The sequence below is a fragment of the Aquarana catesbeiana genome, linkage group LG07, assembly GCF_042186555.1.
Source record: "Aquarana catesbeiana isolate 2022-GZ linkage group LG07, ASM4218655v1, whole genome shotgun sequence".
Lineage (NCBI taxonomy): Eukaryota > Metazoa > Chordata > Amphibia > Anura > Ranidae > Aquarana > Aquarana catesbeiana.
Genome location: NC_133330.1, coordinates 187,884,277 through 187,907,633, shown reverse-complemented (window position 1 = coordinate 187,907,633; position 23,357 = coordinate 187,884,277). Strand labels below are relative to the sequence as shown.

The 23,357-nt window shown below is 42.6% G+C and overlaps 1 protein-coding gene across 4 annotated transcripts in view; it reads right to left on the bottom strand.

Annotated features, from left to right (window-relative positions):
* The window catches only part of LOC141103381 (coagulation factor XIII B chain-like), a gene marked incomplete in the record, with an annotated part of 968,440 nt that overhangs the window by 29,688 nt on the left and 915,395 nt on the right, over positions 1 to 23,357 (bottom strand). For all 4 annotated transcript variants that reach the window (XM_073592895.1, XM_073592894.1, XM_073592896.1 and 1 more), the window contains 2 exon segments: positions 4,402 to 4,599; positions 4,686 to 4,856. In XM_073592895.1, coding sequence (XP_073448996.1) covers positions 4,402 to 4,599; positions 4,686 to 4,856 — 369 coding nt within the window.

The window sequence follows — 23,357 nt, the reverse complement described above, 5'->3', positions numbered from 1 at the left end:
GGGCGAGGTCTGTTCCTTGAACTAACTCTTTAAGAAGCCTGCTTGTTCAGCGGAGGGGTCCCTCCCATCAGGAAATCCGAAGAGGACTGATGCTTTTTTAAGTTGTGTCTTTTCTCCTTTGATGTTCTGTTAGCAGGTCATAACCCCCTTCTGAAAGAACATTCGGTGACAATGTATTGAAGTGACTTGTGTGCTTTGATCGTTTTGTTCCTTCTGTCAGTAGGGTCATGACCCCCTTCTGACAAAGTTTGTAAAGTGTACAGGTAGCTGGTAGGATAGGATGCTTGTTGTGTTGTTTTCACTGCACTCCTTCGGATGGGAAGGCTGTCTATCTTCGGCTGGAGTTATGGATCCTGTGGACGGAGGGTTTCCCTTGAGGGGGAGGTGCTCTGATCTATTGTATGTGAATAATTGCCTAGTGGTAGGGACTTGTAGTTAGGAATGCAATGTATATGCTGTAAATACTGAACAAAATAGTCTTCTATATTTTTATTTGTATATATGTTCCCTATCCAAGTTTATTCCTTTTCCCCCTCCTATTCAATTTATGGGATGCCTTAGCTAATTTTCAATTTTTCAGTTGGATTTTAGGGGGGGGGGGGGTTGTAGCACCCTCTTAGTAGTGTGCTAGAGAGGATAGGTAAATTTAAGCAGGCCTGACCTCTCACTTCTTTCCAGAATCTTCTGGTGCTTTTGGAGCTTCTGGAGCTTCAAGCAAGTTTGTGCAGGAGGAAGCTGAAGGAGTATATACAGGGAGTGTACATAGTTGTCCCAAAACCAATTGTTGTTTCTATTTATCCACGCTGGGCATCCCATAATTCCCATCCCCATCCAAGTTATACCCCTCAATAAAACAAAGTTCGCTGACTGTTTTATGTCTGCGAGTGCTTGAGAGTGAATGTAAAGCTGGGCAGGGTGACAGACAAACCACTATTGTCAGCAGCCCCTATGGGGGTACCCCTACATGAGCAAGCAAAATGCTGTTTTTTTTTTCTTTGCACATGATTGAGTAGCTAAAGTGGAGCTTTGCCACATTTAACCACTTCAGCCCCGGAAGGATTTGTCCCCTTAATGACCAGGCCATTCTTTGCGATACGGCACTGCGTCACTTTAAATGACCATTGCGCAGTCGCGCAACTGTAGTTTAGCAGGACTGCGACATTGCGGCGGACAAATATGATCCCAAATGACACTTTTTTGGGAACGAGAGACATTATTACATTGATCAGTGCTATAAAAATGCACTGATCAATGTAAAAATGACACTGCCAGGGAAAAGGTTAACACTAGGGGGTGATCAAGGGGTTAACTGTGTTCCTTGGGTGTGTTCTAACTGTAGGGGGGATGGGCTCACTGGGACATGACAGAGATCACTGTTCCCGATCACTGGGAACAGAAGATCTCTGACATGTCATTAGGCAGAACGGGGAATCGCCTTGATTACATAGGCAGTTCTCTGTTCTGCCTCTGTACACATCGATCGCGGGTCGCCAGCGGAAAATGAGTCCCGCTGGCATGCTCCCACGCACCCGCTATCCTCCTTGCATAGACTGTCGTACACCTACAGCAGTTTACGCAGGAGAGCCAACCTGATGCAGTAGGACGGCGGCGGCTGGTTGGCAGGAGGTTAAAAAGCTCTAAGGAAAATAGAGTGTAACTCTACTTGCAAAGTGAACAGTGCATTTGCCTTTAGTAAACCAACCCCGTGGCCTCCAGGCACACAGCCTGCTCACACAAAGAGGCTATACGCTCTAGTCACAGGCTCCCTGGGGAGTACAATACCAGGCACAAAGCCCTTTCACAGGGCTAACAAAGACACTCTTTCCCATGCTTTCTCTCCTTAACCACTAGCCGACCAATGCAGGACGATGAACGTCAGCACAATGGCATGACTGGGCAGATGGGTGTACAGGAATGTCCCCTTTAAATCATAGCATTGTGGGCGCGCGCCCGCAGCAAACTCCGTGACTGTGCCAGCAGGTCCCGCAGACTCTATGTCTGCCGGGGGCCCGCGATCGTGTCACAGAGCAGAAGAACGGGGAGATGCCTTTGTAAACAAGGCATTTCCCCATTCTGCCTAGTGACATGACAGCGATCTACTGCTCCCTGTGATCGGGAGTAGTGATCGCTGTCATGTCAGTGGAAGCCCATCCCCCCCACAGTTAGAATTACTCCCTGGGACACACTTAACCCCTTGATCGCCCCCCCCTAGTGTTTAACCCCTTCCCTGCCAGTGTCATTTACACGGTAATCAGTGCATTTTTATAGCACTGATCGCTGTATAAATGACAATGGTCCCAAAATGATATCAAAAGTTTCCGATGTGTCTGCCATAATGTCGCAGTCACAATAAAAATTGCAGATCACCGCCATTACTAATAAAAAAAATAATAAAAATGCCATAAATCTATCCCCATTTTGTAGATGCTATAACTTTTGCGCAAACCAATCAATATACGCTTATTGCTATTTTTTTTTTACCAAAAATATGTAGAAGAATACATATTGGCCTAAACTGAGAAAGAAATTTGTTTTCTTATATATTTTTGGGGGATATTTATTATAGCAAAAAGAAAAAATATAGCTTTTTTTCAAAATTGTTGCTCTTTTTTTGTTTATAGCGCAAAAAATAAAAACCGCAGAGGTGATCAAATACCACCAAAAGAAAGTTCTATTTGTGGGAAAAGGAGAACGTCAATTTTGTATGGGTTGCAACGTCGCACGACCGTGCAATTGTCAGTTAAAGCGACGCAGTGCCGTATTGCAAAAAGTGCTCTGGTCAGGAAGGGGGTAAAATCTTCTGAGGTTGAAGTGGTTCAGCCCCCATTCACATCTCTGTAATTTGACATGCGATTTGACATGTCAAAGCGCATGCCAAATCGCAGCCTATTGCAACAGCACTGTCCCAATCGGTGAGACACTGACTTTGCGGCGCCACACAGATTTCCAATAGTTGTTTCTGCACTACTTTTGGTGACTTTGGGGGCAATTTCAAGAGATATCTGTGCATGAACTGGCACAGATGTCTTTCAAATCGCCCGCGAACTCGCACTGAAATGCGGGTTTTAAATTGTGGGATTTTAGCTGAATTCGCAGAATTTCAAACCCGCGTTCAGTGTGAACGTAGCCTTAAGGCAAGAGATACAAAATTAGTTTTGCAAAACATTGCCTCCCTGTTTTGTCAAAGCAATGACAAGCTCATCAGGGGTTGGCCAGTTGACAGAAAAGACAGGACTTTAGGGGTTGATTTACTAAAGGAAAATATGCTGTTCATTTTGCAAGTGAAGTTGAACTTTGCAAGGTGATTATCCCCAAACCTTAGTCCATGCAATTAAATTTTACTTTGCAAAGAACACTTAATCACATGCAAGGGAAAATAAAGCAAAAAAATTGCTTGCACATGATTGGATGATGGAAGTCAGCAGAGCTTCACCACATTCACTAAACATTTGGGAAAGAACCCTTGCAAAGTGCAACTTCCTTTTCAAAGTGAACAGACAATTCACCTTTAGTAAACCAACTCTCAGAGAGCAAACCTTTAGGCCTCATGCACACTAGACATTATAAAAATGCCAGTAGTGTTAGCTGTAGAAAGCTGTAGAATGAGTTTTTTCACAAGAGTTTTTCAGCGTTTTTTAGCTGTAGCATTTTTTTTTAGCAAAACTATACTCATATATAGTATACAAAATCATATAGCTCAAAAATGCTGATAAACGGTGAATTGCCACGTTTTTCAGCGTTTTTAAGCTTTTATCAGAGTTAGAGCGTTTTTACAGCTAAAAAACTCCTCTGAAAACCCACTAGTTCTGGGTTTTTTTACAGCCAGAAAACTCCCCTGCCAAAAAATGCTGATAACAGCCTGTATGCGCACGGACACATAGGACAACATGCTGGGGAGTTTACTGGCTGCAGAAAAAACGCCTAAAGCCACAAACGGCAGCTTTAAAAACCTCCAGTGTGCATGAGGCCTAATACAGAACTCCGGAGCCTCCTCAACACAGTGACTGACGATTGATGTAACACAGATCAGTAACTGCACAGATGTGGGATTTGTGATAGCCATTCACTTCACCGATAATGATATTCTATCCTTGAAAGTTTGTGGAGTGTACAAACCACAGAAGTGCCAATGCACAGCATTCAGCACACTTCAGAACAAACCAATGGGACTTGCTGAAGACTATATGAGTGACCACATAAGTATTTTGGCAGCTTTAGTAACAATGCCTATGCAATGGTTCCATCCAATTACATTTATAAGTGTAATCAGAAAACAAAAACGGTTGTAAATACATAAATAGCTTTTTCAACTTTTGCTAATTTATACACTGAAGATATTTACAGGAACTCACAAAACTGTACAAGTAGAAATATAATTCTAGAAATGAAAGTAATACTTACCACCAGAGAAACACTTTGGATATTTCATTACTCCATCATAACATGAAACTATTGGGGATCCTGGGCGTTTATAATTTGCTTTGCATTTTACATTCAGTTCTGTATCATGTTCAAGTAGCTCAGGAGGGCTCACTGTTCGTGTTGATACAAGTTCAATGTGATTTCTCTCCAAACTGTTGGGATTAATTGTACAAGGCTCTGCAAAATATCAATCAAATCTTATTATAATAAAGTTGTGGTGTAGTGTTATGGTGTTGACTTCAGAAGTAATATGTGGTACTTACTGAGGCATTGTGGAAGTTCATCCCATTGGCCATTTTCACATTTTACATTTATGTGTCCGCTGAGCACAAATGTGTCTTCACATTTAATATTCACTGAAGACCCAGATTCATAACGGTTTCGTTTTTCAGAAAGAAGTTTTGCATTTGATATCTCAGGAGGAGGGCATGACTCTAGACAATGATTATTGAAATCATATTAGAGATTATAACAAGAAGTCACAATGAACTTGTAATGGTTCCAATAAACAAGTGAATACAGCAGACAGAACAGTCAGAGCCAAATCATAGCCAAGTTAATGGAACGGTGACCACAAAGCAGGGGAAATATGGAAAAACAGTATGAATAGACATGGCATGAGTGAAATAGGACTACTTTCTGGCACATTTTGCCAATAGGCAAAATGTATTGGGTTCAATAGGGAGAGTGAAATGATGAGGTTTTTAAGGTGGTTTAACCATTTGCCAACGCCCACAGTAATTTTACTGCAGTCGGCCAGCATAGGCAGGCTGGATCACGTACAGTATATGTATTTCATCCAGCCTGCTGCACTCCTGTGACTGCTGTGTCCACTAGACACAGCGGATTGCCAATCACTGACCCAGTGATCATGTGATTGCTATTCTGTTCACGGAATACAAGATGTCCTGTGAACAGTCTAGGGGAAGGGAAAGGGTGGGTTCACTGTTGCAGTTTCCGCTCTTATATCTGCAGTGCTGGAAGTTCAGCAATGACAGTAGTATCTGGTAAACAAATGAATAGAATATAGAGCAAATGGAAGCATTGTAATAATTTTGCACTCCAACGCGAGAAGTAACTTTTTTCTCTTAAGAACTTAAAAACATCTCTGTAGCTTTCAAATTTGTTTCAAAGCAGTTGTAACCCAAAAAAAAAAATAAAAGGAAGGATCATGTTCCTTTAAAGCACAATAAACAGAATAGTGCTTCTGCAGTTACATTTTTTTCCATTCTATGCTGTAAAATACTTGCTTAATCCTGCCTGTTCCTGTGTCCCCCTAGATGTGCTGACCACGGTAATTGTGGATGCTGATCCTTGATACCGTGGTCAGTTTATGTGCCTCCGTCATCCCGCTGTGTTCAGAGTCTCTCCCTCCCTTCCTGTCAGTTCAAAGTGTGTGTGTGTGTGTGTGTGTGTGTCTCCTCCCATCTGCCACTATTCTGTGTGACTGTAAAGTCACTGAGCACAAGAGAGGGGATACCTGTCATTAGTAACTTTACAACCACTTTAAGGCTTTTAAGGACTTTGGCTCTTGAATGTCTTTTATTTATGTTCTAATAGTTCTTTTGTTTGTTTTTGGGTATAGTTTCCCTCCAGGGGTGGATAGCTACCAGTTTTCTTTTAGGGAAAAAAGATCTACAGAGGATGCCATTGCATTCGGTCTATGTTGTCTCATTTGGAAAAAAGAAGAGTTATGCCCGCATGAACTTTATTGATAGTAGTTCAGCATTTAATACAATTTTGCTAATGACATTTGTTACCAAGCTGAACGCTTTGGAATTGAGCCCAACGCTTTGTAACTGGATTTTGTATTTCCTGGCTGATGGGCAGCAGGGGATAAAAGTTGGTAATCGTTACTCATCATTTCTTGTTTACTTTATACAATTATGACTGTTTCTCACTTTGAGGTGGACTGTTTTAAAATGTGCAAACATCATCATGGTAGTGGGGAAAATAAGGAGCTGCAATGAGTCTGCATATCGCCAGGATATTGAAAATCTAGTTGGTTGGTGCACAGAAAACGACATACAGTTAAATGTAGCAAATACAAAGGAGATTATTGATTGATTTTAGGAAGGTGTGGGAGGTTAGCTATGAGCTGGTGGTGATTCATGGGATTGAGGTTGAGAGGGTAAAGGAGTTCCACTTCCTGTGAACAATCATTGGAGAAGATCTGTCAAGGCTCATCATAAACTGCCCTTTTTGAGGAAGCTATGGAGGGCAGCCTTTTCAGAGCGGGTCCTCTTTAGCTTCTATAAAGCTCCAATTGAAAGTGTGCTAACATATCACTTCAGAATGAGAGACACTTGAAGAAGGAAGTAACCTTGCATAGCGCGCTGCGGCAAATGTGGGTGTGGTAAAAATGAAAGTGGGAGGAGCTTAAGGGGTGTCATTAAACAAAACTCGGGCTTCCTTGTACCTATAAAATATGCTTTTTTTATTTTTCCACAAGCAAGAGTCTCATGAATACATACAAACCCCAGCACATTCATTAAAAAATAAAAAAGGATAAAAGCATGCAGTATATGGAGTGCATTACGTACAGAGTGCAGGGTTCTGGCATGAGCTATGTACAGAGTGCAGGGTTCTGGGATGAGCTATGTACAGAGTGCAGGGTTCTGGGATGAGCTATGTACAGAGTGCAGGGTTCTGGGATGAGCTATGTACAGAGTGCAGGGTTCTGGGATGAGCTATGTACAGAGTGCAGGGTTCTGGGATGAGCTATGTACAGAGTGCAGGGTTCTGGGATGAGCTATGTACAGAGTGCAGGGTTCTGGGATGAGCTATGTACAGAGTGCAGGGTTCTGGGATGAGCTATGTACAGAGTGCAGGGTTCTGGGATGAGCTATGTACAGAGTGCAGGGTTCTGGGATGAGCTATGTACAGAGTGCAGGGTTCTGGGATGAGCTATGTACAGAGTGCAGGGTTCTGGGATGAGCTATGTACAGAGTGCAGGGTTCTGGGATGAGCTATGTACAGAGTGCAGGGTTCTGGGATGAGCTATGTACAGAGTGCAGGGTTCTGAGATGAGCTATGTACAGAGTGCAGGGTTCTGAGATGAGCTATGTACAGAGTGCAGGGTTCTGGGAAGAGCTATGTACAGAGTGCAGGGTTCTGGGATTAGCCGTGTATAGGGTGCAGAGTTCTGAGATTAGCTATATACAGGGTGCAGGGTTCTGGGATGAGCTATATAAAGGGTTCTGGGATGAGCTATATAAAGGGTCCAGGGCCCTGGTGCAAGAAACCATGAAGGGCCCCCCCGACCTCCGGCCTGGACCATTCCCTCCAAGCCCAGAGCCCTCCCCACTGATCCCACCACCCTTCATGGTGCCACAGCGGATCCCTTTCGCATGTTGTGCAGTCCTGCAGTCTTGGGCCTCGCCATGGTTGCAGAAGGCCAGGGCCCAGTGGCAAGTGCAACCTTTGCTGGTTGCCATCCTGGTTTCATTCCTTCTTTTTCACCTTTTATCTATCCAGTGGCCATCTATGCCTTTTTTCTTTTTCACCACTCTAATTTCATTACCACTTTTCACAGCGTTCACGTTTTTAGTTCTGTGTTTCACGGTTGATCTACACTTGTTATTCACAGTTTCCCTTTCACTGTCATTCGCTATCCACACGGTCACTGCAAGCTCAACCAATCACTTGATACCTTTCACCACTCCCATTCACCTTAGTCCCCATTGCCACTACCCCACTTCACTCCCCTCCCTTTCCCTTCTCTCCCCTTCTCCCTCCCACTTGCACCTGGTCTTAGCTTATGGTTTACCCATTTATTGTACCCTATTTCATTCAGACTCCAGACCTTTGAATTGTAAGTCTCCCCCAGTCACTGCGGGAGACCCCTTTACTGGTGACGCCTTGTGCTTTGTGTATACCAGAACTCGGATAAGCGGTTCCTCATCTGTCCCCATATAACAGCTATATTTTGTTTCATTCATATATCGCTGTAAATATTGTCTTTTTTGCTGTATGTGATTAATTACATTGTTATTGATCATGTGCTAATTAAATTGCAGATATTTTCCTGATGAAGCGGTTCAGTCCACAAAACTAGTTAAAATGCTGTCCGTGACCAACTATCCCACTGTAATTTTCCCCGTCAGGGGAGTATTATCTTGGTGATATACATGGACTGTCACCTATTTTTTAATTTTCTTTTGAAATCTTTGTCATGTGTTCTGCATCAATAAACTTTTGTACTATTTTAGGCTATCCATAAATTTCAACCTCACGTGTGGTTTGAACACAGTTTTTATATGCGGGCCTGACTTATGTATGTGTTCACTTCTGCTCGCGAGCTCGGGGGGGATGGGGCGTTTTAAATTTCTTTATTTTTTTTATTGTCTTTTTTAAAAAAATGGACTGTCACCTATTTTTTAATTTTCTATTGACATCTTTGTCATATGTTCTGTATCAATAAACCTTTGTACTATTTTACACGACTGTTCATATATTTGAATTTACATTTATTGTATTGTACCAAGTCCATTTGCCTCTTAGCTTTCTTGGCGAGACCTGGCTGGGGACACCGTGATCATTAGAGCAATAGCAATAATTCTAGCACTAGACCTCCTCTGTAACTCAAAACTGGTAACCTGTAGAAATTTTTAAACGTTGCCTATGGAGATTTTTAAGGGTCACCATTCCACGAGCGGGCGCAATTTTGAAGCATGACTGAAGCATGTTGGGTATCAATTTACTCAGCGTAACATTATCTTTCACAATATCAAAAAAAAGTTGGGCTAACTTTACTGGTGTCTTATTTTTTTATTCAAAAAAGTGTATTTTTTCACAAAAATAGCGTTTGTGAGACCGCTGCGCAAATATGGTGTGACAAAGTATTGCAACGACCGCCATTTTATTCTCTAGGGTGTCTGAAAAGAATATATGTTTGGGGGTTCTAAGTAATTTTCTAGCAAAAAAAAAAAAAATTTTAACTTGTAAACACCAAATATCAAAAATAGGCTCGGTCCTTAAGTGGTTAATGTCAGTGGCAGCAATGTAACTGTTAACCACTTGCTTACTGGGCACATGTACCCCCTTCCTGCCCAGGCCAATTTTCAGCTTTCAACACTGTCACTCTTTGAATGACAGTTGCGCGGTCATGCAACACTGTACCCATAAGACATTTTTATTTTTTTACACAAATAGAGCTTTATTTTGGTGGTATTTAATCACCACTGTTTTTTTTGCTTTTTTTGCTAAACAAAAAAAACAAACATTTTGATAACTTATTTTGGCACTGATGGGCACTTATGAGGCGGCACTGAAGGTCACCGATAGGCAGCACTGAGAGGTGGCACTGACGGGCACTTAGGTGACACTGATGGGCACTACTGAGGCGGCACAGAGGTGGCACTGAAGGGCACTTAGGTGGCACTGATGGGCAGCACTGATGAGACACTGATTGGCAGCACTAGTGGGCACTGCTTAGCAGTACTGATGGGTACTGGTAGGTGGCAATGGTGGACACTGGTAGGTGGCACTGGTGGGTACTGGCAGGTGGCACTGCATAGCAGCAGTGGTTGTCAGTGAGTGGGACGATGTCCCATTTACACAAGCCGGTAATTGATTACCAGCTTCTGTTTACATTATGTGATCAGCTGTCATTGGCTGACAGCTGATCACGTGGTAAATGGCTGGGAATGGCCCATTACTCCAATTTGTGATCAGCCGAGTTCCATAAATTCGGTGATCACAGTGTGCGCTGTCTGTGCCCCACAGGGGGCAGGAAGGCAGCGTGAGCTTGGGGGATGTACATGAACACCTTCCTGGCACTTGAAGCATGTGCTGTAGCCATCTTTCTGAAGAGGTTAAGTTAGTGTCAGTGTAATTGTCAATTAGTGTTCGAGTAAACTTCTGTTAGTAAACAAAGTGGCTGAGGAGTCCTTTCATCTATACTAGACCCTTATCCTAGATGGGGACCCATGCAAACAAAAATGGCTTAGGGTACCCCTTATAAATACATAAGAGATCCTTATCTTTTCTGAGAGTCTGGAATTGATATCAAAGGTGACCCCACACAAAAACAAAAAAAAATGTATTATGTCCCTATAAATGATATAACTTTGGTTCTCTCATGCATTTCTAGGGTAGACCCACTAAAAAAATAAAAGAAAAAGCCTCCCCCGCCCAAACAAAATAAAAATAAAAAATAAATCACCAAATTCTTACTCAAGCATGTAGTCTTTTAAACCAGGAAAGGGTGAGGACAAGCATGCCCCCTCCTCAGCTATACCAGATCACGTTCCCTGAACATGGAGGTACCCATACTGATAAGGACAAGGACTTCTTCCCCACAGCACTCACCCAGTGGTTGTAGGGGTTTGCAGGCAGAGGTCCTATTGGAAAACGGAAGCCTCTAAAAATAAAGGGACCTCCAGATATTACCCCACACTACGGGAGTGACTACATACATAGTACCCCTAACAAACAAGTAACAAAATGTAACCGAAGACACCAAACATTCATTATTAAAGAGTAAAAATTTAAAAAAAAAACATAAAATGTCTCACAATGTAAGTCCATCACATTGTTCAGCAATACATATCCATGCATGCAGAGCCATGGCCAAATATAGTAATGTCATTGCCCAAATATGGCCATATGGACAGTAATGTCAGTAAAGTAATCCTCCTTTGTTTTACATGAATGGGGAATCTCTGCCAGTAAATTAATGGAGCTGGATAATGTCACTGGTTTCCTCAAAACCCATTGACAGGAAGCCATTATATATATATATATATATATATATATATATATATATATATATATATTAGACCAGGCCAGCGGGACCAGGGAGGAGACACAACTCACTAGAGACTGAGAGGTTCTACCACTATATATATATATATATATATATATATATATATATATATATATATATATATATATATGTGGTAGAACCTCTCAGTCTCTAGTGAGTTGTGTCTCCTCCCTGGTCCCGCTGGCCTGGTCTAAGCGGGTGTGGCTTGAGAGTCCTGCCACTTCAGACAGTATGCCTGGGACTGCAGAGCACACTGGAAGGACTGCAGATGCGTGGATATGGTGTTTTACACATGTGCAGTGATTTTTTTCCATTTTATATGCCGTGTTGGTGGTGACTGATGGCCCACATGACAGGGGTATTAGGGAAGGGGAAGAACCTGGTGATGGGGGCACAGCTGCATACTGTACCCATCAATTGCATACATGGATGGATAGGTGAGCTTGCTTTGAATTATAAAAAATGAACAGCATTTTAAGTTTGTGGTGCTCAAATACAGTTTAGTTCTCCTTTAAAAGATCAAGTAGCTAGACATGACTGAATGCTTCTTTCTAGCTTACTGTATGTGTACATAATAGCTTCCACAAGCATTGATAGCACTCTTTAAAATATCAGTGAATCTATCATACGGTATATCTGGGTGGACATGAACAGTTGGTTGGCCATTGTGAGCTGAACCTCCCTCCTTGCTGAACATCCCTGTACTTGCCCCAGAAGGCATTATGCTGTGATTATACCCTGGTATGACTCTGGGATTATTATGCATGATCAGAAAATGGTGTAACTTGCTATTAAAAATAATTGAAAAAAGCAGGGGCACATTCATGGCATGGAGCGGGGACAGCCGCACCTGAACACAGCTCTGGTCTTCATCGGGCACATGGCCAAATTATTGGGCCCAAAACTCACTTTCAGCTGATTTTCCTCACATCCTTCCCTTGGCTACGACCCTATGTATGTCTACACCAAAGATAAAGCACCACGGAGGGGCTCAAAAAATCACTTCCATGCTATCTGCTGAGAATTAGAGAATGCTACAACATGGCTCAAGATTGAGAAGACTCTCAGCCAGCCCCTGCTGCCTCTCTCTCTTCACACATGCAGCAGCCCACTTCTTCTGAAACTCCACAGAAGTGGGGTACTTGAGTACTCTCTGCTTACAAAGGGGGACTTAGACAAGTTTGGAAACTACATACACCAAGTTAGCCTCTAAATCTCAAAGGATGACAAATACCACCTTGTCACAGGAATCACATGGCCATTGAAGAATAGTTTCTTTTGAATAACACCCCTGAGATATCAATCACCACCCTTTGGACAGCTCTTAAGGTGTTTGCAACCCAAAAAAAAAAAAAAAATAGATCCTGTTCCTTTACCCACTTCAGCTCTGGAAGGTTTTACCCACTTCCAGACCAGGCCATTTTTTTGCAATACGGCACTGACATTGCTTTAACTGACAATGTCCTGCGACATTGTACCCAAATAAAATTGATGTCCTTTTTTTCCCACAAATATAGATTTCTTTTGGTGCCATTTGATCACCTCTGCGGTTTTAATTTTTTGCGCCATAAATAAATACCCACAATTTTGAAAAAACATCAATATTTTTTACTTTCTGCTATAAAACATTCACAATAAAAAAATTTTAAAAATCTAATTTCTTCATCAATTTAGGCCAATATATATTCTGCTACATATTTTTGGTAAAAAAAATCCCAATAAGCGTATATAGATTGGTTTGCGCAAAAGTTATAGCGTCCAAAAACTACAGGATAGATTTGTGGACTTTTCTAAAATTGTTTTTACTAGTAATGGTGGTGATCAGTTATTTTTTCCGGGACTGCGAAATTGCGGCGGACAAACTGGACACTAAGTGAAACTTTTTGGGGGACCAATGACACAAATACTGTGATCAGTGGTAAAAAAAAAAAAAAGCACTGTCACAGCATAAATGACACTGGCAGGGAAGAGGTTACCACCAGGGGTGATCAAGGGGTTAACTGCGTGCCAGGGAGGTGTTTTTTAACCACTTCAGCCCCGGAAGGATTTACCCCCTTCCTGACCAGAGCACTTTTTACAATTTGGCACTGCGTCGCTTTAACTGCTAATTGCGCGGTCATGCAATGCTGTAACCAAACGAAATTTGCGTCCTTTTCTTCCCACAAATAGAGCTTTCTTTTGATAGTATTTGATCACCTCTGCCGTTTTTATTTTTTGCGCTATACACGGAAAAAGACCGAAAATTTTGAAAAAAAATGATATTTTCTACTTTTTGTTCTAAAAAAAATCCAATAAACTCAATTTTAGTCATACATTTAGGCCAAAATGTATTTGGCCACATGTCTTTGGTAAAAAAAATGTCAATAAGTGTATATTTATTGGTTTGCGCAAAAGTTATAGTGCCTACAAACTAGGGTACATTTTCTGGAATTTACACAGTCTTTAATTTATGACTGCCTATGTCATTTCTTGAGGTGCTAAAATGACAGGGCAGTACAAAACCCCCACAAATGACCCCATTTTGGAAAGTAGACACCCCAAGGAATTTGCTGAGAGGCATGTTGAGCCCATTGAATATTCATTTTTTTTGTCCCAAGTGATTGAATAATGAAAAAAAAAAAAAAAAAAAAAAAATTACAAAAAGTTGTCACTAAATGATATATTGCTCACACAGGCCATGGGCATATGTGGAATTGCACCCCAAAATACATTTAGCTGCTTCTCCTGAGTATGGGGATACCACATGTGTGGGACTTTTTGGGAGCCTAGCCGCATACGGGGCCCCGAAAACCAATCACTGCCTTCAGGATTTCTAAGGGCGTACATTTTTGATTTTACTCCTCACTACCTATCACAGTTTTGAAGGCCATAAAATGCCCAGATGGCACAAACACCCCCCAAATGACCCCATTTTGGAAAGTAGACACCCCAAGCTATTTGCTGAGAGGCATGTTGAGTCCATGGAATATTTTATATTTTGACACAAGTTGCGGGAAAGTGACAATTTATTTTTATTTTTTTTTTTTTTTTGCACAAAGTTGTCACTAAATGATATATTGCTCACACAGGTCATGGGCATATGTGGAATTGCACCCCAAAATACATTCTGCTGCTTCTCTTGAGTACGGGGATACCACATGTGTGGGACTTTTTAGGAGCCTAGCCGCGTACGGGACCCCGAAAACCAATCACCGCCTTCAGGATTTCTAAGGGTGTACATTTTTGATTTCACTCTTCACTGCCTATCACAGTTTCGGAGGCCATGGAATGCCCAGGTGGCACAAACCCCCCCCAAATGACCCCATTTTGGAAAGTAGACACCCCAAGCTATTTGCTGAGAGGCATGGTGAGTATTTTGCAGCTCTCATTTGTTTTTGAAAATGAAGAAAGACAAAAAAAAAAATTTTTTTTTTCTTTTTTTAATTTTCAAAACTTTGTGACAAAAAGTGAGGTCTGCAAAATACTCACTATACCTCTCAGCAAATAGCTTGGGGTGTCTACTTTCCAAAATGGGGTCATTTGGGGGGGGTTTGTGCCACCTGGGCATTCCATGGCCTCCGAGACTGTGATAGGCAGTGAAGAGTGAAATCAAAAATTTACGCCCTTAGAAAGCCTGAAGGCGGTGCTTGGTTTTCGGGGTCCCATACGTGGCTAGGCTCCCAAAAAGTCTCACACATGTGGTATCCCCGTACTCAGGAGAAGCAACAGAATGTATTTTGGGGTGTAATTTCACATATTCCCATTGCATGTTTGAGCAATATATCATTTAGTGACAACTTTGTGCAAAAAAAAAAAAAAAAAAATAATAATTTGTCTCTTTCCCGCAACTTGTGTCACAATATAAAATATTCCATGGACTCGACATGCCTCTCAGCAAATAGCTTGGGGTGTCTACTTTCCAAAATGGGGTCATTTGGGGGGGGTTTGAACTGTCCTGGCATTTTATGCACAACATTTAGAAGCTTATGTCACACATCATCCACTCTTCTAACCACTTGAAGACAAAGCCCTTTCTGACACTTTTTGATTACATGAAAAAATTATTTTTTTTTGCAAGAAAATTACTTTGAACCCCCACACATTATATATTTTTTTAAAGCAAATGCCCTACAGATTAAAATGGTGGGTGTTTAATTTTTTTTTTTCACACAGTATTTGCGCAGCGATTTTTCAAACGCATTTTTTGGGGAAAAAACACACTTTTTTACATTTTAATGCACTAAAACACACTATATTGCCCAAATGTTTGATGAAATAAAAAAGATGATCTTAGGCCGAGTACATGGATACCAAACATGACATGCTTTACAATTGCGCACAAACGTGCAGTGACAACAAAATAAATACATTTTTAAAAGCCTTTAAAAGCCTTTACAGGTTACCACTTTAGATTTACAGAGGAGGTCTACTGCTAAAATTACTGCCCTCGATCTGACCGTCGCGGTGATACCTCACATGCATGGTGCAATTGCTGTTTACATTTGATGCCAGACCGACGCTTGCGTTCGCCTTAGCGCGAGAGCAGGGGGGACAGGGGTGCTTTTTTTTTTTTTTTTTTTTTTCTTTATTATTTTTTTGCTTTTTTATCTTATTTTAAAACTGTTCCTTTCATTTTTTTTTTTTTTTAATCATTTTTATTGTTATCTCAGGGAATGTAAATATCCCCTATGATAGCAATAGGTAGTGACAGGTACTCTTTTTTGAAAAAATTGGGGTCTATTAGACCCTAGATTTCTCCTCTGCCCTCAAAGCATCTGACCACACCAAGATAGGTATGATAAAATGCTTTCCCAATTTCCCAATGGCGCTATTTACATCCGGCGAAATCTAAGTCATAAAATGCTCGTAGCTTCCGGTTTCTTAGGCCATAGAGATGTTTGGAGCCACTCTGGTCTCTGATCAGCTCTATGGTCAGCTGGCTGAATCACCGGCTGCATTCTCAGGTTCCCTGTTGAGACAGGAGAGCCAGAGAAAAACACGGAAGACGGTGGGGGGGGGGGGGGCATTCTCTCCCACTGCTTGTAAAAGCAGTCTAGAGGCTAATTAGCCGCTAGGATTGCTTCTACATGAAAGCCGACCGCTGGCTGAAAAGAATGATACCAAGATGATACCTAAACCTGCAAGCATCATTCTGGTATAACCACTCAAAGTCGTGAATGCTGTACCTGAAGACAAAAAAATGGTTAACAATAAAGCACAGTAAACGGTAAAGTATAAATAATTACATACCTGAAAAACAAACATGATAAAACATAATAACAATAAAACATTGCAGAATAGAATACAGTAAAAAAGAGCAGAACAATAGAGAGAGAATAAAGAGAGAGAGAACAATAAAACGACAACTATTATTTTTTATTTTATATTTTTGTTTGTGTTTTTTTTTTTTTTTTTTTTTTTTTTACACTTTTTTTGTAACTAACTTTTATAACTGTAACCGGTTCCAGGTTCGGGTCTCTCAAAATGCGATGGCATCTTGGGAGACCCTGTGAAAGTGTGCCTAGTCTGTGGAATGCTGTACCCTACGCTAATACTCAACTAGTGTATGGTAGCGTTCAAAACATTCACCAATGCAAAGACCAGGATTGTCAGGACAGGAGGGACAATAATAGCGGGTGTCACGCCTATATCCGCGCTTGCTGCAGACACAACATCTTTTTTGGGGGGGTTCGTTGGGTAGGGGTACTCGGGAGGACATAAAAATGCCTCTCATGCAGCCGACTGCATTTGGTTGGGGATGTGAATGGGGGAAGTACGGGCGCTGCAGAAGTGGTGGGTTCCCAATTAGGATTGGCGAATGCACCAGGAAGGGCACTATGGGCATGACGGGCCTGTGTTTGTCTTCTTGGTGGCAGCGGGACACTACTTGTGCTTGCCACCTCACCAGCTTGAACTGCACTTATGGGACTCGCCACGTCACCAAGTGTTACTGCAGTGCTGGTTTGACTACGACCGGGGTGTACTAGGCCGCTGGCGCTTGCCAGTTCACCAAAACGCTACCAAAAAAACTGTTAACGATCGCAGGGATCAGGCCTGACTCTGCGAACGCTGCAGTTATGCATTTAGTGTTTTGTAAGTGACAGTGATCGATCGATACTGCACTTGTGTGGGCTGGGCTGGGCCGGGCGGAGGGGCAAAACGCAGGTGCTAGCAGGTATCTGGGCTGATCCCGCTAACACTGCGTTTTTGGGAACCCTAAACTGCTGGGGACGCCAGTATAGATCTGATCGGATCAGATATTGATCAGTTCAGATACTATACCACTAAGGGAGGTGTACAGTGCGTGCGTGGGTGTTAGCGCTACTGGCACTAACCTGACGCTGCCTGGGGCTGGTGCTTGCCAGTTCACCAAAACGCTACAAAAAAAACTGTTAGCGATCGCAGGGATCAGGCCTGACTCTGCGAACGCTGCAGTTATGCGTTTAGTGTTTTGTAAGTGACAGTGATCGATCGATACTGCACTTGGGTGGGCTGGGCTGGGCCGGGCGGAGGGGTAAAACGCAGTTGCTAGCAGGTATCTGGGTTGATCCCGCTAACACTGCGTTTTTGGGAACCCTAAACTGCTGGGGACGCTAGTATAGATCTGATCGGATCAGATATTGATGCGTTCAGATACTATACCACTAAGGGAGGTGTACGGTGCGTGCGTGGGTGTTAGCGGTACTGGCACTAACCTGACGCTGCCTGGGGCTGGTGCTTGCCATTTCACCAAAATGCTACCAAAAAAACTGTTAGCGATCGCAGGGATCAGGCCTGACTCTGCGAACGCTGCAGTTATGCGTTTAGTGTTTTGTAAGTGACAGTGATCGATCGATACTGCACTTGGGTGGGCTGGGCCGAGCTGGGCGGAGGGGCAAAACGCAGGTGCTAGCAGGTATCTGGGCTGATCCCGCTAACACTGTGTTTTTGGGAACCCTAAACTGCTGGGGACGCTAGTATAGATCTGAACGGATCAGATATTGATCCGATCAGATACTATACCACTAAGGGAGGCGTATGCTGCGTGCGTGGGTGTTAGCGGTACTGGCGCTTATCTGACGCTGCCTGGGGCGACGCATATCACCGCCGGGCGATCAGGGGGCTAAATCTTTATTCGGTAATAAACGGCGGGTGCCCTGACATTATAAAAAATAAACAAACTAACCAGCGTCACCCGTAACGGTTATACAGTGATCAGTGGTGAAAGGGTTAACTAGGGGGCAATCAAGGGGTTAAAACATTTATTAGATAGTATATGGGGGTCCCTGTCGCTATAAAACGCTGACGGCGAACCTAAATATTTACCTCACTAACTAGCATCACCAGCGACACTAATACAGCGATCAGAAAAATGATCGCTTAGCGACACTGGTGACAGGGGGTGATCAAGGGGTTAAAACTTTATTAGGGGGGGTTAGGGGGGTACCCTAGACCTACAGGGGGCCTAACACTCACTGCCCTGACACTGTAACTGTCACAAACTGACACCAATACAGTAATCAGAAAAAAAAAAAAAAAAAAAAAAAAAACCTGCTTGGTGTCAGTTTGTGACGGGGGGGGGGGGTGATTGGGGGGGGATCGGGGGGCGATCGGGGGGGGGATCGGGGTGTTTTGTGTGCCTGGCATGTTCTACTGTGTGTAGTGTGTTGGTGCACTTACATTGCAGTCTTCTCTCCTCGGCCCGGAACGGAAAATACCGAGCCGAGGAGAGATGACATCATTTCCTCTGCCTCTGTGTACAATACAGAGGCAGGGAAATGATCCCATTGGCTGAGAGCGATCGCGAGGGGGGGGCCACGAATGGATGGCCTCCCCCTCACCTCCGATCGCCGGGGAAGATTTGCCGACCGCCGCAGGCACCGGGGGGGGGTCCGATCGGACCCCCCACCCGCGGGCAGGCAAGGACGTACATACACGTCCTTTTGCCTGCCCGTGCCGCTCTGTCGACGTATATAGTCGTGCGGCGGTCGGCAAGTGGTTAACTGTGTGGGGGATGGACATACTGGGGGAAAAGAGTGATCATGTTTCAGCTTAACCGATTAAGCCCCGGACCATTTGGCTGGCCAAAGACCAGAGCACTTTTTGCGATTCGGCACCTCGTCGATTTAACTGACAATTGCGCGGTCGTGCGACGTGGCTCCCAAACAAAATTGACATCCTTTTTTTCCCCCCACAAATAGAGCTTTCTTTTGGTGGTATTTGATCACCTCTGCGGTTTTTATTTTTTGCGCTATAAACAAAAATAAAGCGTAAATTTTGAAAAAAAAAACAATATTTTTTACTTTTCGCTATAATAAATATCCCCCAAAAAACTATTTTTTTCTCAGTTTAGGCCAATATGTATTCTTCTACATATTTTTGGTAAAAAAAAAAAAAAAAAAAAATCGCAATAAGCGTATATAGATTAGTTTGTGCAAAAGTTATAGCATCTACAAAATAGACGATAGTTTTATTGCTTTTTTATTATTAATTTATTTTTTAGTAGTAATGGCGGCGATCTGCGATTTCTATTGGGACTGCAACATTATGGCGGACACATTGGACACTTTTGGGTCGATTGACAATAATACAGCGATTAAAATCTCTGTTTCATTAAAATTGCTTTGACTTAGAAAAAAAAAAATTTGCAAAACATTTTTGCCCTTACAAAAGAGTTGGACAACCTATCTAAATCCCATTCGACCATTCACTGGGGGTGATTTAGTAAAACTGGTGCACACAGAATCTGGTGCAGCTGTGCATACAACCCCTGGCAAAAAGTATCGAATCACAACTTTGGAAAATGTTCATTCAATTGTTTAATTGTGTGGAAAAAAAACTAATCACAGACATGCCTCAAAACTATTTTCATTTAACATTCCAACCTTCTGGCTTTAACACTTAAAGAAAAAAAGAAAGAAAACTGTAGTCCATTGCAACTGTTTTTGCAGATCAAGCATGGGAAAAATATATGGAATTCTGAGGAAAATATTATGGAATCACCATGTACTTTGCAGTTCTAAAATGCACATCTGCATCAGATTACATCCTGAAAAATGATGTCATCATCACCAAACTTCCTTTCAATTGATGGAATAAGAAAAGTGTCCAAAATCTCAATATAAAGGTGTGCATTTATTAAAGATTGAAGAACTGTCCTCTCCCCCGTACCTTTTCCTGACATGCAACCCCATATCATCAATGATTGTGGAAATTTGCATGTTTTCTTCAGGCAGTTGTCTTCATACATTTCATTGGAACAGCACCAAACTAAGTTCCAGCATCTTCACCCTGCCCAATGCAGAATATCACTTTCATCCAGTCATCCACAATCCATGATTGCTTTTCTTTAGCCCACTGTAACCTTGTTTTTTTTTCTGTTTACGTGTTAGTACAAATCAAATGGGAAGGTTGTTAAAGGAAAGCGTACTGGTAAACCAAGGAGGGGACAGCAAAGCGTCAAGTTAGAAAACTTAAAGCAATATGCCTTGAAAACAGAAAATGCACAACAAAACATATGGTCAGAACCTGGAGTCAATGTCTGTGACTGAATCGTAAGACATTGCGCCTAAAGGAAATGGGATTTACATACAGAAAAGCCAAATAAAAACCATCAGTAACACCTAAACAGAAAAAAAAACAAGGTTACAGTGGGCTAAAGAAAAGCAATCATGGATTATGGATGACTGGATGAAAGTAACCAACATATACAAATTATGTAACGCATCAGGACAAATGGTCAGGACTAAGATATCAAAATCTTTAAAGACTTCTATTACAATTTACTCTCGCCATCTCCTATTCCTTCCGCAGCCCTTTCCTAGTTTGCTAACATCCTGATCTCTACTCTCTCCCCTTCTAAACAAGATATTTTGAATGCCCCTTGTACAGAGGGGGAAATATTCAATACAATTGAATCATTTAAGCAGAACTTTTCTCCACGTCCTGATGGCTTTTCAGCCCTAGAGCATAAGCAATTTGCTGCTATAGCGATACCAAACGTTCTAATTTTTACAAAATTCTACAAGGTGGTCATTTTCCAGAGGAGATGCTGTTGGCCAATATGTCCCTGATACCCGAACATATCCAAACATTTTTAGCAAGATGTTGGCAAACAGGCTTTCTTCAGTGATCTCCACTTTAGTTTCTATTCATCAATCTGGGTTCATTCTGAACCATCAAATAACAGATAACATCCTATTAGCTACAAATATAATTCACGATTCCAATCTTCATTCCCATGAGGTTCTCCTCTTAAGTTTAGACATTCGTAAGGCATTTAATTGTGTCACCTGGCAATATTTAGCCATTCTTTTACACAACTATGACTAATTTTTCCATGGCTTTCAAGCCTAAAATAATTCCCCACATACTAGAATTCAACTACCAGGATGCAACTTAAAGTTGTTTATGGTGAGTAGATGGATGTGCCAAGGTTCCCCACCATCCCTCCTGTTTGCTTTGTCTATAGTACCCTTGACTACAGCTATTATGTTACACCCAGACATTAAAGGCTATTCGACACCCCATTCTCAATATAAAGTCCGTATTTATGCTGATGACACTCATTTGTGACTCAACTAATAGTCTCTTTACCCAATTTATCTCTATACTATCTGGGCTATCTGTAAATGTTAATGAGTAGTGCATGTACAGCTTTGCATAACAGTGTAAATTTGCTGTCCCCTCAAATTAACTCAACACACAGCCAATTTGGTAACAAAAGTGAGTATACCCTTAAGTGAAAATGTCCAAATTCTGCCCATTTAGCCATTCCCCCCCCCCCCCCCGGTGTCATGTAACTCGTTAGCGTTAAAAGGTCCCAGGTATGAATGGGGAGCAGGTGTGTTAAATGTGGTGTTATCGCTCTCACTTTCTCATACTGGTCACTGGATGTTCAACATGGCACCTCATGGCAAAGAACTCTCTGAGGATCTGAAAAAAAGAATTGTTGCTTTACATCAAGATGGCTTAGGCTATAAGAGGATTGCCAAGACCCTGAAATTGAGCTGCAGCATGATGGCCAAGACCATACAGCGGTTTAACAAGACAGGTTCCACTCAGAACAGGCCTTGCCATGGTCGACCAAAGACTTTAAGTGCACGTGCTTAGTGTCATATCCAGAGGTTGTCTTTGGGAACCAGATGGATGAGTGCTGCCAGCATTGCTGCAGAGGTTGAAGGGGTAGGGGGTCAGCCTGTCAGTGCTCAGACCATATGCCACACACTGCATCAAATTGGTCTGCATGACTGTCGTCCCAGAAGGAAGCCTCTTCTAAAGATGATGCACAAGAAAGCCTGCAAACAGTTTGCTGAAGATAAGGAGACTAAGGACATGGATTACTGGAACCATGTCCTGTGGTCTGATGCAACAAAAAAAAAAAAACGCATTTGGTTCAGATGGTGTCAAGCATGTGTGGCGGCAACCAGGTGAGGACTACAAAGACAAGTGTGCCTACAGTCAAACATGGTGGTGGGAGTGTCATGGTCTGGGGCTGCATGAGTGCTGCCGGCACTGGGGAGCTACAGTTCTTTGAGGGAACCATGAATGCCAACATGTACTGTGACATACCGAAGCAGAGCATGATTGGGCCGCAGAGCAGTATTCCAACATAATAACGACCCCAAACACACCTCCAAGACAACCACTGCTTCGTGAACCGCTTGCCGCCCGCCGGTGGCGCGGCTCTCGTTCTGGGCGGGCGTCATATGATGTCCTTCCTTATAAACAGTGTATGCGTGCGACAGTGTGCACGCAGCCCTGTACTGTCAATGGTGGCGTGTCACGGAGACACCGCTCATCACTGAAGGGGGAGAACAGACATTGGGCATGGCTGTTTACCACGTGATCAGCCGTGATGACGTCACGGCCGATCACAGATGGTACCTTCCCACTTTTCATGGCGCATGCGCTCGATTGTGCTGCGCGTGCACGTCGGTGGCAGTGTGTTCCATTGGCTGTGATCCTTTCACAGCCAATCACTAAATGTAAACACGGACCGGTAACGAGATGTTACCAGGTTCTCCTCCTCACACACCAATTGTTACTGTTTACAGTGTACACCAATCACACTAATTGCCCCCCAAATAAAGAGGACCTGTCACCACCCATCAAAGTACCTGTCACAGTCCATATGAGTACCTGTCACAGTCCATCTGAGTATCTGTCACAGTTCATCTGAGTACCTGTCACAGTTCATCTGAGTACC